The following is a 17157-nucleotide window of genomic DNA, read 5'->3' as shown; positions in this document are numbered from 1 at the left end:
AGATCTCATTTTGTTCTTACGACATGTGAAGTGCCAAAAATGAATAGTAGTGTTTTTTCACAGTTCATCCAATATATGGTGAAAATGGCAAATAAATGCGCTGAAAGCTGTAATATTGTCATACCACTTCAATCTGTGATCATGATTGAACATTGTATAAATGTCAATAAATGCCACCAAACAGCAGGATGAAATTAGCAATGGTAGTTTTCATTCTTGGTCAATTTGAAAGAAACAAAAATAATTACTAATAATTATTAAAATAGTTAACTATCACAAAAATGTTTATCAAGGCTATATTGTTGTATTTCTTCATTATGGTTAACATTGCTGTAACTCCTCATTTCCACCAAGGTTAAGAGGCTAGGAAGTCTGACATATGCCAGTGTGAATCCTTATCTTGCAGTGATTGTGCAGAATTGAGGAAGTGTGTAATTGCCTGACAGATGGGGGCAGGAACAGTGAGATGGGAAAGCTTAGAGTAGAGTAGTTCTGGTATGATGGTGTTGAACTCCAAGCTGAAGTCAACAAACAAGATCCTTGCATGGGTCCCTGGGCAGTCAAGGAGAATGTGGTGTAACCCCATGCTGACTGTTTCGTCTACGGACCTGTTGGCCTGGTAGGCAAATTGTAAGTGGTCCAGCAGGGGGTCTGTGATGTATCTCAGGTGGGGCAACACTCACCTCTCAAAGGACTTCATGACTACAGAGGTGAGTGCAACAGGCCTCTTGTTAAGTCCTGTGATACTGGGTTTTTTGGGGGACTGGTATAATTGTGGAGCATTTGAAGCAGGAAGGAACCTCACATAGCTCCAGTGACCTATTGAAGATCTTGGTGAAGACCAGTAGGTCAGCACAGACTTTCAGACAAGAGGGTGAGACTCTGTCTGGGCCTGGTGCTTTCCTGATCTTTTGTTGCTGAAAGAGTCTGTGAATGTCCTCTTCACAGATCCTATGTAGGCTGAGGGGGGAGGGGGGGTGTATTGTTGTATGGGCAGGGTGAGAATTGGCACAGTTGGGCCTGGGGGGGTGCCAGCTGTTAACTGGAGCAAGTCAGGTGTGTGGCCAATTTCTCTTCAAACTGGCAGTAGAACACATTTAGTTTGTCATGGTTTCAGAGACTGCTTCCCACAACAACCAGCAGGCGTCCTCATGACAGCCTCTCTGGCTCGGTTGTCTGCTGCTTCCCCAAGCTTCCACCAGAGGGACTGTTGTTCTGTTTGGTTTGTGTGGTTTGGCTCCCTGCTCAGTCTTGAGCTACCCTGCATTGTGTGCTTTCCTGTGCCCAAGTTCGCTTGTGTCTAGTAAAGATTATTTGTCTTTTGAAACCCTTCTTTCTTTTGTATGATCTCTGCATCTGAGTCTGTCCTGCTCAACTGTTACATAGTTCTTCAGCCAGCTGATGATTCTCTATGATGTGGGGGGATGACTTCCTGTAGTTAATGGGTAGTTGTCTGAAAACCTATTTTCCAGCTTTTCAGAGTAGACCATTTTGGCTGCCCTGATTTCCTTTGTCAGTGTGCTCCTTGCCTGGTTCCTCCTTTGAGTGGTGAAACTGAGTAAGGTGATGAACCAGGATTTGTAGTTGCATCTGATATGAGTCCTTTTGGGGATGCAGATGTCCTACAGAAACTGATGTATGATGTCACAGTGTCAGTAAGCTCATCCAGATCAGTGGCTGCTTGGTCAAAGACGATCCAGTCAGTGCAGTTTACAGGCCTGTAGAGTGTTCTTGGCCTGACTGGTCCATTTGAGCAGCGTGTGTCATGTGAACAGTAGCTAGAACGTGAGTGAGACCTGTCAGCAGTGCTGTCGTCATGTCAGCTGTGTGGAGTTATGTTAAGCTCAAGGAATAAAAAAGCAAAACAGCCGAGTGCAATTTATGCAGTGTGAGTGTTTCGAAGGGTTGCAGCAGCATTGGAAACTTCAACAAACACCACAAACTTGATTAATCACTTGCAGACGCATCATGGAAAGGAGTATGCTGAATTTATACAGGCAACGAGTGCCAAGAAGAAAAGTGTGCTGCAGCAACAAACAATTGGAATGGAAACAATTCAGAAGCATGAGAAACTCCCACCCGACAGCAACAAAGCAAAGCTGATAACAGAGAAAGTCGCTGAATTCATTGTGCTGGATGACCAACCCCTTTCCGTTGTTGAAAATGTGGGTGGTTTGCGACACTTAATCGAACATTTGGAGCCTCGCTACATGTTGCCAAACTGGCATTTCATCTCCAAAATGGCTATCCCAAATAAGTACAAGCAAGTGCGAATTCATTTCGAAATGCTTGGAAAACGTTGCAAAGGTTAGTTTTGACAATCGACATCTGGAGCTCAGATGTGTGTCCAATGTCATTACTAAGTCTGACAGCACAGTTGATCGACTCAGGTTTTACTTTGCAAAAAGCAGTGCTGCAGGCTAAGCAGTTTCATGGCTCACACATAGGAGAGTCCATTGCTACAGCAGTGGGGGAGATGTTAAATGCATGGAAAATTGAGAAGAGGAAAGTCCATGTCATTTTAAGCGACAATGGCAGTAACATAATAAAAGCAATGGGTTGCCTTGGAGTTGCCAGTTTGGGATGCTTCGTGTATAGCCTACTAGTACTTGATAATGCATTGTTGTGCACTTGATTTGTTCAAGTTTTTCAAAACATTAAAGGAGTTGCCATAGCAATTTGCATTCCTACACCTGTTTGTATGTGAAGCCTACTTACACTACAGTTCAAATAAATTGGTTTGGAATACATTTACATTTAATGCATTTTTTGCTCTTTAAATAAGAAGTGCTGTGTGGTTTACTACAGCTTCATGTAACCTTACACATAATACCAACAACAACAATAATAATAATAATGATAATAATAATATTCAAGAAAAAAGAGCTCTGGCATTGATATCGTCAGATATCCAATTTCAGGTATCGGAATCTGATCGGAACTGAAAAAAAGTGGATCAGTGCATCTCTAAAAATCCCCCAAAACTACAAGAACAGAGTCTGGGTGTTTTCATTCCACAATGATTATCTGGTCGGCTAATCGCTGTTGTGCCTCACTCATGCAGGTTTGCAATGGAATGTATGGAGTGACGGAAAATATTCGGTTAACACGACCTCTGCTCAGCACACCAACCTTTATTAACGTAGAGGGTAAATGCTATGTAGTGGAGTCCGGAAACCCCACTGTCGGAGCTGGCCAGCACTCCGGCTGGCTTACCCCATCTAAGTCTTCTGTATCTCCCATAGAGAGCTGGAACTCCACGGGCTAGAATGTCCAAATAATCTGTTGAATGCAAAAAGTTTGATGTAAGGTCAGGTGGTGTGGACGAGACTAAACCAAGACGGCCAACAGTGGTGCCATCATGACGTGCCATTGTCGTATATGCCATATTATCATTTCTGGGAATTAATTTTCTGATAGCAGATGCCAGTTACCACGGCATACCTGTATAAGGTTTTATAAAAAACTTTGTATGCTTTTTGTTGCCCTGTTTGGAGTAGCAATGTATGCTTTCGGTGGCAGTTCTGTACTCAGACGTCCTCTGACATGCTTGCATACTGCCAACAGCTACTCACACTGCACCACAGGGAAGTGGAAGTGGGCACCAGGTGGAATATAGGTGCTACTCAACAGTTTTCATCTGAGCAACTGTCAGCTATCACTTCAGATATCATCTGCACATTTTGGATTAAGAGCACAAATTAGTTGTTTTATGGTGACCAATGTAATACAATTAATGTCAATATCTCAGTGTAGGGGGACATGTCATTGGTTTAAAAAAAGAATAAATACAAGGTAATGGAAAATCTGGTAATGGAAATTGCTGATTTATTCTGAATGATGCACAAAACATGTAATAATAATACTACTAATAATAAAACTTTATACAGTCTTCACAGTGTGATACTAAAGTTAATAAAGAAGAATGAACAAAAAAAAAGATCATAAACCATGTTATAATAAAAACAAAGAAAAATACTAATAAAAAAAGAACAATTAAGGACAAAATAAAACAGACCAGACTGGCCACAATTACCTAAAAGATACCTTAAACCAATGATGTTTTTCTGACCTGCATTGGTAGAGTGTTTCAAAGGTAAGGGGTAGATACTCAAGCAAGCGTCTGCTCTTATTTTCTGTTTCATCTGTGGAATACAAAGTAGAATACAAAATATCAGAGCTCCTTTGGATTGGTACTGCATTAAAATATCTCAGATGTATTCTGGTAAAGGAGTATAACAAGTAAAGGAATCTACGTTCCTACGTAGCGGACAAAGGGAACAAATAGAATAAAGGAGGAGTGTGTGCGCTTGGGTACACGTGGAGTATCTAGAACAGAGGAAAACTGAATTTAGAGGGAATATGGCTTCGGCCTAACTTTGGTGAAATGTAGCTTGCATCACCATTTAGCACATAGATTAGAATTTAGCAGATCAATCCAATTCCAATCAATCCTATCCCAGCATGCGGTTGCCTAGGCTTCGGGAAGTGTGTTCATGTCCCTTCTAAGATCAACTAATTTGAAGAGAATTCCGCTACTGCAGAATGATGATGACCAGAATAGCCAGGAAACCATATTCCCACTGAGTTAACAGAATGAGCATTCATTCGCATTCATTTCTAGTGTGTTGTATGCCATACGACTATCACTAGCAGCATTGCACGAAGTAACAGAGCTGAAATGATTTGTCATAGGTTACGAAGGCTATTTCAGTTTAAAATAATGCCCAGATGCACAGCCTTACTTGGTTTTATTAGCGGTGGATTTTTGACCAGTGATGGTGCATCGTCCAACCGTTTTCAATAGGCAAGTCTACAGTGCGGGACCATTGAACAAGGAATAACGTGTCGTCCAGGTTTCTTCATTGTCCTGGAATGCATCTTTGGCTTGACCCGGGGAAACATGGGACTCAGCTCCATGGATTAACACATCCAGGTATTGTCGTTGTCCTTGGATTGTGTCTCTGGTTGGCCAGGAGAAGATGCGTTGTTGAATAACATGGGGGTACAGGAGAGAACTGGTCATCTTCTTGCCCTGAAGTTTAAAAGAGCTGCGCTTTGGGTGCAGCCTCTGATGCAATATTGGGTCCTTTGAAGTGTTTTGTGTATTAGTTTAGAACTTGAGAGTCCGAGTCTGATTGCAACCTTGATCAGAGGTTCAGACACAACAGGACTGCTCTAAACTAAACTGCTACTGTAGCTACAGCCTCCCCTTACTGCTAACAGCATGGTGCCGTTGGCGAGAGAGAACGAGGTACAGTTCGTCTGTGGTTTTTCTGTAGTGGCCAGATGCTGCATGTTTCCAGTGCATATACAGTAGTATTGGTTGACTGTCCATAAAATTTATAGTGAGGGGTGGCACTGCCTACATCATCAGTGATGTAGGCAGGGAGTTCCCCTTCAATATTTGTAGTTTGTGATGTTGGTCCCAAAAAGGTCTTAAAATGGGGAGTACCTGAAAGGAATGTAAAGCATTAGACAGTCTTAGCCAAGTTAAGCTATAGGCAATGGTCCATCATCCACTGTGAAATATCCTTCAGGCAAGCTGAGGTGCACGTAGAGGCTGAGCCAGGATAGACAGAAGTAGAGTGTGGGGGTGGAGAGCGGGAGGGAGGAAGAAGAAGAGGAGGAGACAGTTGAGGGCTGTGGTGACTGAAGGGAGTTTTGAAAGTCTATAATCTTTTAGTTGAAGTAATCTACAAAGTCATCCACTGAGAGGCCAGAGGGGAATAGGGGAGAGGGAGAAGGTAGAAAACAGTCTACATGGGTTAGAAAGTGAGTTTTGAATCTTGGATTCATAAAAGGAAACCTTGAAGAGAAGGCAGAGAGGAGTGCTTGATAGTTCAAACTGGTAGAGGAGCTGGATTTTCTCCACTTCTGTTCAGCAGCGCGAACTTTGGCCCTGTTCTCATGGAGTGACGGACAAGAAGGTGTGGCGAGCACAGGCCTGGAAGTAAGAGGACACAGAGAATCAAGGGAAAATGACAGAGAAAGGTAGATGCAGCAGAAACTGTTGAAAGTTTGGTAAAATAATCAAGGAGAGGGAAAGAAGCGAGAACTGCAGAAGGCTGAAGGTAAGAGGTTGCCAGTGTTATGGTGAGAAGTGACAGGCACACACAGGGGTGGGTTGTGGAAGAGGTAGAAGAAAGGAGACAAAGTAGTAGTCAGAGAGGTGGAGGGGGTAATTTTAAGGTCTGAGGTGGTGCAGTCCTTCAGGATGACCAGATCCAGCTGTTTGCCTGCCTTTTGTGTTGGAGGCGACTATATTAGGGTAAAGTCAAAGGAGTGGAGCAGTGGGAGAAATCCAGAAGCTCTCTCCAGAAGGGACTCCTGGTGCATGTTGGGATAGGTGAAAAATAAGGTGGTAAACAAATATATAACTGAGATATGATCAGTATTGTGTTTGAATCATTTGGAACGTTTGTTTTTGCTTTGGTATTGTTTTGCCTTTGTATAGCCTAAACCCAGTAGAGAAAGGGTTGCCTATCAGAACATGTTATGTAAAAAGGGTAGGTAAAATAAGCTAAAGCTTCAGCCTGCACCTTTTCGGGTGATGTTTGTTGTTGTTTTTCCTTTTAATTTAATGGCTTATTGTTATTTATTTATTTCTATGTGTATGCATTTTGTAAAATTGTTAATAAGGACCGAAATAAACTATTACTACTACTACTACTACCTGCATGTTAATCTACCTAGCCAGTTCACCCAAAACTAGATTCCAGTGCAGTGGAAATAAAATGAGGAAAATCTGGGCTAGGGACATGGATGACTGCATTGCAGGACATTGTGTAAAATTATGTCTTTATGTCTTGTCCTCTATTTCTGAGGTATGAAAAATTAATGTTGAAGTCACACAGTTGGATCAGGAGGGGTTCCGTCCTCTAGGATGAGAACATCCAATTTCTCAAAGAAATCTCGCAGGGGCCAGGTGGTCTGTAAACAACAACAATGCACATTCCAGACAGGTTGGTAACAGTAATAGCATGAAATTCAAAAGAGAAGATAGGGAGATGAGAGCAAGGGAGTATAGAGAATTCCCAGGGCTGAGATATGAATAGCCCAGTCCCACCACCCCAGCCAGAGGACTGGGGAGAATTAGAGAAGTAGTATACAGACTGACAGTTCCTCAGGCCTCCTGCAACAGGCAGGTTGTTGGTGGAGGTTAATGAGGGATATATAAGGTTGGAGAAGGTGAGAGACCGAGGAGGACAGTGAGAGCAAGGTTGTCTTCTGCAGGAGATGGTGACAGGAATTGGGAGATACATAGTGTATTGGTGTTCTCCCTGATGTTCTCCCATGATGGATTCCCACAGATAGAGTCCCTTGTCTTTGTCTGACACCCGCTACAGCTTCTGGTGTACCTTTACCCTTGCTGCTTAAATAATACAGCTAATTAATAATGCAGCTGTAGAGAGACTCTAATTAGCTGCTCTGTCAGCCTCTAACTGTGAGTGAAACTTCCATGCCCAGTTAATTATCAAAACAGTAATACTAAATTGGCAATGAACAATGAACGTGCAAAGAACAAACTAATAGAGTTTACAAAACAATGTAAAAGCTACAAGCTATAGTGATGAAGCACAAGATAATGCAGGTATTAACTTCAAATTTATTATTAACACTCATTGGCACTAATCGAGAGTAAAACTAACCTGCTCTAGTAGAACAGTGTTTCTCAATCCTACTCCTGGAGGCCCACTGTCCTGCATATTTTCTATCCCTGCTCTACCTACCTGACTGAACTCATCGGAGGCACTTTTGATTACCTGAGCACACCTGATTTAATCAAACAGCAAGGATAGATAGAAGATAAGCAGGACAGTGGGCTTCCAGGAGTGGGATTGAGAAACACTGTAGTAGAAGACCAGCTGTTCCTTCCACAACTGTTGAAATACACTCTTCTCTTCTGGCAATGTTATATTATGTGTGTTCAGTCCAGTCAGAAATAGTTCACTGTATTGATGACTGATATACTTTTAATTTTCAACGTTATATTTTTTGTAATCTGATGGTGATTTTTTTTTTTTTGAAAGTTTGTAACATTTAGATGGGGCACAAATGTGACTGCAAGGATTAACAGTCAAAACTGGATTTACCAAATGAGCAGTTGTTCAGAAAAACTTTTTCTCAAAAATCTGTTTAATGGCGCTTTTTCTCAAAAGTTTCACACGAAGAAAGGATTTCAGATCACCATAAAACCTCTCCCACAGGAATGAACAACTCAGAAACAGTGAAAGGGAACAACACTCCTACATGCACCCCCAAAATAATGTTAAAAAATTAAGTGGTAGTGGTGGAGGAAGCTGAATTCCAGGTGGCAGGTGTCCAACTTTTTCTGGTGAGGAGTGGGTCAGCTGGCAGTGTAGAGCTCTGTTCATTCTACAGGTTGCAGGTTGTTTTCTACCTGCATTTCCATTGACTACAGGTGAAAATTAGTATTATAGCTAAATCTGGTACTCTTACATACATGCATCAGCAGAAATGTTAATTATTGTGCATTTTCCTTGCCAAATAATCCTAATCAATAAAAAAATACATAAATGAAACTTCTGTGTCAGTGCATTGCAGTCGTTGCTGTTGTAACTTAACTATTCATTTATCAATTTATTAAATTAGTAACTACTCATTAGCGTGCTAATTAACTAACTATATAATGAAAGTGATAATGCATGCACCTGTGCCACCCATCTGTCTTAGTAGCTTCATCCAGCTCTGACTGGGTGCTGTACCGGATCCCTGGCCAATCCATGGTCTATACCTTTGGCTCAAGCAAGCTGTGCTTATGATTCAGGGTGATGTTATTAAATTGTGATCAAGAACAAATATTAGGTGACTTTATGTTGGCTAACCTTTAATGAGATGTCAACCACTAAGCAATGCACAACATTTCAGAATGATCATGTTTACATGTAGGCAAATTAATAGTCAAGGTAAAATTATGATCAATGATGTTGAAATAGAAAGAGTGTATTAAAATAAATTTCTGGGAATAATAATTGATCATAAATTATGTTGGAAACCACATATAAATAATGTAAAAACAAAAATGTTCAAAACCATTGCAATATTAAATAAAACTGAAGATATCTTGATTCAGAAATCACTATATATACTGTATTGTTCTCTCATAGTTCCATACATTACCCTCTGTGTGGAGGTATGGGGAAACACGTACAAAACCATCACAAATCCAATTTTCATGCTACAGAAGAGAGCCATAAGAATTGTAAGTCGATCAGATTATTATGAACCAACCAATGCACTATTTATTAACTTACATACTTTAAAATGTTGTGATCTAGTTGATCTTAAAACTGCACAGATAATGTACAAAGCACAAAACAAGTTACTTCCTAACTGTATTCAGAGGTTGTTTCAAATTAGAGAGAGCCAATATGAATTTAGGGGAATATCAATATTTAAAAAAGGAAAGGTAAGAACAAATGTAAAAAATAGATGTATATCTGTCAGAGGGGTAAAATTGTGGAATAGTTGTGACAAGGAGTTAAGAATCTGTAGCTCACTTTGTGAATTAAAAAAAATGTTTAAAAATAAGGTGGTAAGCAAATATATAACTGAGATATGATCAGTATTGTGTTTGAATCATTTGGAACTTTTGTTTTTGCTTTGGTATTGTTTTGCCTTTGTATAGCCTAAACCCAGTAGAGAAAGGGTTGCCTATCAGAACATGTTATGTAAAAAGGGTAGGTAAAATAAGCTAAAGCTTCAGCCTGCACCTTTTCGGGTGATGTTTGTTGTTGTTTTTCCTTTTAATTTAATGGCTTATTGTTATTTATTTATTTCTATGTGTATGCATTTTGTAAAATTGTTAATAAGGACCGAAATAAACTATTACTACTACTACTACCTGCATGTTAATCTACCTAGCCAGTCCACCCAAAACTAGATTCCAGTGCAGTGGAAATAAAATGAGGAAAATCTGGGCTAGGGACATGGAGGACATTGTGTAAAATTATGTCTTTATGTCTTGTCCTCTATTTCTGAGGTATGAAAAATTAAGCAGGTCTGCATGGCAGTGCATGAAATGATATAATGAGTCATGTGAATGTTTGGGATGAGGGAGTTTTGTATAAGGACATATGGGCTAGCCTGCCCTGTTGATGTCATGTCAAGAGACCATTACTTTTAGGCATTTGACATTTGTGATTGAAGTGAAGGAAAAAAGAACACTTGGGATGCACAAATTGCACATAAAAAATTAGTGGTCAATGACAGTAGTGTACCGTTTATTAACTGACTTACAGAAATATTTAACTTGTGCATGTTACTTGGTGTATCTATATTTTGCAAATGTTTTTGTTGATCTTCTCTAAGTTAAAAAAAAAAAAACATGGTTACATCAATGGAAGTTCATTGAGGGAGGCCAACGAGGGAGGCCCTGTTACATCACTATCCAATATTGTGATTGTTAATTCATTTAACTTAATTAACTATATGCATCTAAACCTATCCATATGCTGTACTTCAGGTTATATATTGGTATTATGTTGGAATGTTACAGTCCTTCTATCTGGTATTTTGTGTAGCACATGTATGTATGGGAGGGTGTTTACTTCTGGTCTCAGTCCTGTGTTTGGCACTGGCATTTGTCATGGGTGGATGGTAGTGTCCTTGTTTGTGTAATGTTTTGCATCATTTTGTTTCATGCTGTTTGTGCTTGACTGTGGGAGTTGCTCTGGACAAGATTGACTGCTGGATGTCAAAAATCTAAATGTGACATTATCCTTGTTCTTCGCTGTGGATAACAGCATCTTCTGGTCACAGAAGTAACTGTAATGTTGCATGGATTCACATCTTGAACGTCACTTTGGATAGCAGTGTCTGCTAAGTGACAAAAACATGAATGTAAATACAAAAAAACCAAGGTGTAGCCAGGTTGAAGTAAACACATCACAAATTCATTGTCCATTTTAAACATGTTTGTGTTCCTATTATTACTAATTGAGAACACATTTGTAATGTATAAATGTGCGTTATTCACAATGTCTGACATAATTAATTCTGTGTGTGTTTCACAGGTCAGAAGCCCCATCAGTGTAGCATTTGCTGGCGCTCATTTTCTCTGCGAGACTACCTCCTCAAGCACATGGTGGTACACACAGGTGTGCGGGCCTTCCAGTGCTCTGTTTGTGGCAAACGCTTCACCCAGAAGAGCTCACTCAATGTTCACATGCGCACGCACCGAGCCGAGCGCACTTTCTCCTGTGCTGTGTGCCACCGCGCCTTCACCCATCGCACCTTGCTGGAGCGTCATGCCTTGCAGCACGCCCATGTCTTGCCTTCTAAGCCTGGCCCACCTCCTTCCGGGTCTAGCAACATGGGCAGCAGCATCGCCAACGTGAGCATGTCCAATGATGGTGGCACCACTTAGACTGAGAAATAGATTTCATAAGGAGGAGCATGAGAGATGTTCATGATGAGAAGGAAATTGAATGTGGGAAATTGTTTATTATCACAGTTCACAGGAACACACATCAGACTTTTCTCAGAAACAGATACATAAAAAACACCTGGACTACTGGGAGGAACATGCCTCTTCCACATTCACAAACAGGGAAAATGGAACAAAACAGCATTGCCTCTGGACGGAAATAAAGCATAGTGAATACAGCTACAGTTTTGGTCACCTTGTCAGTGCCATCTCATTCCTTCAGTACACTAGATATTGTTGTGTGGAAAGATATTCACAAACAATAGCCAGAAGAACAATGTGAACAAGGGTGGGACTTAGGTTGAGAATAGAGGTGGACAGGATAAAGTGGCAGACAGAAAAAGCTAGAGGAGAGATGAATAGAAAAAAATGAAGATCCAAAGGATTCCAAAGGAGCTCAACAGTTTTTCAGACAAAGTAAAATGCTATTGGAGGCTATTCAAAGTTGATCTGTCCAGAAGGCCATTAATGCTATTTGAGTAAGGTGCAGAGTTTTAACTAGGTGTAAAGGTGACATAATGCAATTGACAGAAAAATGGGCACATTATCCATGTAAATAGTGCTGCATGTGTGGTCTAGACCCTTTGTGTTGCAAAATTAGTAACTAAAAAAAAAAATTTGTTAGCCTGATTTTAATTTACCATTATTTCATCTCAGCGCATTCTTCTTTTTTACTCTAAGTATCTGTGTCAGAAAGTTTAATTATTTCCTTGATCGTTATATTTTCAGACAACCATATGGATTTTTGCAAATTCCCTTGAGACTTGTACCTCCAGTATGCTAAGAAAGGTTTTGTCAAGGTGGTGTATGGCAAGAAATTTAGATTTGCTTCATATTATGTGCAGCACTGAAACCTGTACAATTATGAATGGACACAGCGCTTAAAGACATTCAATGTTGAATCTTTCCACAGTTGTTGCTAAGCAAAATTTGGAACATCATCTGGCCGCATAGAGATTTGTAAAAAAAAAAAAAAAAAAAAAACCAAAAACTACTGGATTTAAAGAGATCAAGCGGTGCATGATCAGATGGCTTGAACATGTCCTGTAAATGTCTTGGGACCAGATACAGAAGGTAGTATAAGGATTATAGTAGGAAAGAAGAAACCAGGAAAACAAAGGCCAAATGTCTGGGAAGAGGTGCTTGCAGTAGCCAAAGATCAAATCAAATGGCAAAGCATAGTTGCAGCCTTATATGCCAGCCAGCCTCAAGGCAAAGTTAGATCTGGCCAAAGTATGCATGAAGTGGAAGTGGGGTCAGAGGAGGATAGTAAAAAGCCCAGAATTATGTAAGGGTTTAAAATCTTTTTTTAAGGAAATTATTTTTTTAATCTTAACCCATTACTAAACTTCCTGTATGTTATTAACTTGAATATCCTCCTATAAATTGACATCTGCCCTGCTTAACATACTGTATTAGCAATGTTATCTAGCTCTTGAAAGAAATGTAAAATGTACCTTTGTCAATTTTTCAGTAGTTATTCATTGGTAATTACATTTAATGTGATCGGTAATGTGTTAATTGCATTATATTCTCAAATTAGAAATAATAAGACATGAAAACCAGACTGTGGTACTCATTGGATTCTTGTGATCATTACACAATGTATTGCTTTCATTCAACAGCTACTCATGATGTATGATGCACAAGTATGCAAACATAAGATCAAAAGTGAATTGCTTGACTCACCATGTTGTACATTCATAGGTAGTTACATAGACACAGCTGTTAAGCAGGCTAGCTTTTATTAGTCATAAATGATTTTTTGTATATTCAGTCCACCAAATTTAGATTTGTTGAAAAAATAGTCTTTACACAAAAAGTATGCATTTCCATCCATGTGTGTGTGTATTAAAGAAGATAGAAGTGTAACGTGAAAGATGCAACAATTTTACAAGCACTTTTACAAGCACTTATATGTTGCAATATGCAGTATGTAAAAAACTTGCATGGACATGTTGCATTCTGGACATGTTTTATGCCTATACTCTGCTACCATTCCGTATTATATACCAATGTATAGTTTAAGTCCAGTACTGGTTTTCAGTAATAATATAGTGTGCTGGCCCACAATGTCAGTGTCAGCATTTCTGTATGCTACCTCTGTATTCATTGCAAAGGTAGCTGGCAAGAAACAAACCCTTTAAAACAAAAAGACACTATTTTACAGATGTTTTACATAAAAAGTCAGAAAACACAATGAACAAAACTAACAAGCAGCTAATCAACTTTTCCTGTTTGTAGCTGGTTAAAATATTTAAACTTTTCAGGCCAACTGAAACAAACAACTAAGCATGCAAATGTACATTCATAACAAGCTGAATGACCACTTCTGCCACTTCAAGCTATTCCATGCATTATTAAAAATACTTCCTAATGTCGTATGAAACATACCTTTTTTCACTGCAGTCTACAGTCACTAAAATTCTCTCCATATTTAATCATAACCCTGAAAAACTGGAACATATTATATGATATGTATGTATTGCATCCAGGGTTTTTTTTGCTTATATAAACATTGTTAAAAATGGAACACTTTAATCTTAATAGCAGAGCAAAGTCATATTCACAAATGTTGTAGTATTCAATCAGGAGAGCTACCTGTCCTTAGCTGTAGTGATACATGTTACTTACATTTTTGATCCATGCATTCCCTCTCTTCTCTCCAGAGAAATTTAGCTCCGGTTCCTCAGGCTTCCAATTAATTATTATTAGTACAGTTATTTGTTTCCATATCCCTTTTTCACTCATTTTTTAGCAATTGGCAATTATGAATTTAAGCTCAATAACCGCTGAACCCACATACCAGCACAGGGCGACACGTGCAAACCTCTGATACACACACAAGCCTACCGCAGCTTTTTCATGCAAGTCCCACAGCACACAAAGAGGCAAGTACTGTAAAACGATAACCACTTCTCCTCCCCTTGATGCCATCAGAGTAACTCACAGGTGCCCCCATGAACAGAGAATAGATGAATATGCCTGAGGCTATCTGAGTGACTGGTTGGTACCCTACTCACCCCTATCCCTGGCAGAATGAAGCCACTTTGTCCTCCTTCTGTGGGATCCTGGTCATTGTTGACAGATGACACTGCTGGTTTTGCACACCAGTCATAGGATTCAGCCATTTTTTTGTTAAATCCAGTCTTGGATTAACTATTACAGCATTTTAATGGTTATTACATTTTCCCTTTTGTAATTTTGTAAGATGCTTTTGCTGAGAGCAACTTACAATGAATGAGCATAAAGTGCACCTGGTAAAGTTGCAAGGCAGTAAATATAGGGCATGGCTGATCACATCTGCTAGCCCCTTCTACAAGTGTTGTGAGAAGTGGTGAATACATGACTAGTGCACACATATTATTGAGATGGCTTGAAAAAGCCAGCTTACTGTTCTTATTTCCTCTTTTTTCTTATGTAACTCCTCTGACAGCTTTTCAGCTACACTCACCTTCAGCTAGTTTGGGGTTACATTGCTTTTGCTTTTTGTGTCAATACCTAAAATAATTTCTGAGATATTTATGCATTTACATTTAAAAATTTCTGCTTGCACCTGCGGCCACAGATACAAACCGTCTGTGACGCAAAGTTTGTAATTCAGGGTGCCAGCTCTCACTCATCTGGTGTGACTCTCATGCTTTCAGCATCAATTGCATGCTCTCATGCTGCCTTACAAAATTACATGCCAGATCTGTTCTCAGGATAACTCACTGAAAGTTTTCAGTGACTAGCACATTATCGGTTTAACTAGCTACCTAGCTAGAATTATTTCACTAGCTAGGTAGTGCATTAGTTGACTGAGGTGTAAATTGGCATCAAGTAGATAGCTAGTGACAGCTAGTGAGATAACTAGCCTAAAAAGAATTGGCTAGCTCACAAGTAGACTGGCTCAAAATGAATTTGTTGGTGGACCTACAAGTATGTTCATGTCTCAAACTGAAAATCTCACTGCAGTCAGCTGAACAAAGTTGGCCGCCCTGGTACTTACCAGCTGCCATGCTAGGCTTTTTCAAGCCAACTTAAAGTTTGTCCTAAAACATTATTTTCCAACTATTATTATGGTCATTATTATTAAACATATTTAACTTCTTTTGTAGAACAAAATGTAAGAAGCTGACACTCTAGATTAAACCATCCAATCTGTTGACACTACTAAAAACATGTAAAATTAAGAACTTAATAGCTTCAAGTTAAACTTCAGGTGATGAGTTTGAATAACATCTATTCAGAGTATACTGCACATCTTTGTTCCTGTACCTTAAAAACATGCTTTTTGTTTTGTATGTGTTCAATAAGGTTAGCTCAAAAAAAAAAAACCATCAGTAAAAAGCTTCAATATCTTCCTGAACTGCAAAGCATGCACTTATTAAAGTTCATTCACAATGTAGAATGTGAAGAAAAAATGTAAACCATATCATATCATTTCAGACTTGTTATGTTTTGTATTACCCCACAAACCAGTGCCCCATAAACCTGCTTTGTCCTTAAGTTTTTGTTTTTTTTTTCCACAGTGGCAACATTTTAATGGTGTTTTTCATCTTACTATGATAAACTCTTACACCAGGGTCATCTACTCTGTTTTTGGAGGACAATATGTATATATGCTTTGAGATTCTGATAGCAAATATGATCATAGAAACTTAGCATGGTGACAGATCAAAAGCAGACATTACCTTCAATTCTGAAAAATTAACACAAAACCTTGACCCGCCGTCTTTCTTTGGCACCAGGACGGGAATGCACCACCTTCAGGAAGTCCTGTTATACTCTTGCTTCTGTCAATGCCATGCCATGTCCATGTGGTCATCTTAAATTGGACAGTTTTAGACATCTTAAACTGTTCAATGTAAGGTATTTCTCTAAATTATTCCAACAATTGGGTGCAGAGTAACTACATTGCCCTCCAAAAGTATGTTAACAGAATGGAATGTGTAACTTTTGCCATCAACAAGGCTAAAAAGTCATTAATAACCATATAACAGGAAATGGCTATATCAAGTACAGCAGTTCTGGGAAAAAAAAGAAACCACTGGTGGACTTCAAAATAAAAACAGAGCAGGTTGCCTACGGAAACAACTACAGCTGATGACAGAAAAATCCTAAGAGCTGTAAAGAAAAATCCTAAAACAACGGACAGTGACATCAACGTGCAGGTGTGAAAGTATCACAATCCATTGCTCGCAGAAGATTTCGACAGCAGAATTATAGAGGGTGTACTGTAAGATGCAAACCTCTTATCAGCAGCAAGAATCGAAAGGCTAGATTAGAATTTGCCAAAAATAGAAATGAGCCAGAAGAGTTCTGGAGCAAAGTTTTATGGACAGATGAGAACAAAATAAGCCTTCACCAAAGTGTGGAGAAAGATAGGAACTGCCCATTATCCAAACCATTCCACCTCATCTGTGAAACATGGAGGAGGTAATGTCATGGTCTGGGCATGTATGGCTGTTTCTGGAACTGGCTCACTTTATTGATGATGTAACAGATGATGGCAGCAGCAGGATGAATTCAGAAGCGTATTTTGTCTGGCTATGTACAAAGCAGTTCTTCCAAACTCATCCATTCCAATCAGGACAATGACCCCAAGCACACTGTCCTTGCAACCAAAGCTTTAATCAGTGACATAAAGTGGAAAGTTTTGTAGACTGGCCAAGTCAGTGCATGCATGCATACCATGAATTTTACTTGCTGAAGAGGAGATT

General features: G+C 39.4%; 1 protein-coding gene across 2 annotated transcripts in view; it reads left to right on the top strand.

The window, feature by feature from the left end:
* Window positions 1–12106, top strand: part of zbtb45 (zinc finger and BTB domain containing 45) — a 103402-nt gene extending 91296 nt beyond the window's left edge. For both annotated transcript variants that reach the window (XM_036528372.1, XM_036528364.1), the window contains one exon: window positions 11040–12106. In XM_036528372.1, coding sequence (XP_036384265.1) covers window positions 11040–11392 — 353 coding nt within the window. In that variant the 3' untranslated portion in view covers window positions 11393–12106. The remainder of the gene's footprint in view (window positions 1–11039) is intronic.
* The last annotated feature ends 5051 nt before the right edge of the window (window positions 12107–17157 follow it).

The sequence above is a fragment of the Megalops cyprinoides genome, chromosome 1, assembly GCF_013368585.1.
Source record: "Megalops cyprinoides isolate fMegCyp1 chromosome 1, fMegCyp1.pri, whole genome shotgun sequence".
Classification (NCBI taxonomy): Eukaryota; Metazoa; Chordata; class Actinopteri; order Elopiformes; family Megalopidae; genus Megalops; species Megalops cyprinoides.
The sequence above is the reverse complement of the archived record's forward strand: the minus strand, read 5'-3'. Positions and strand labels throughout refer to the sequence as shown.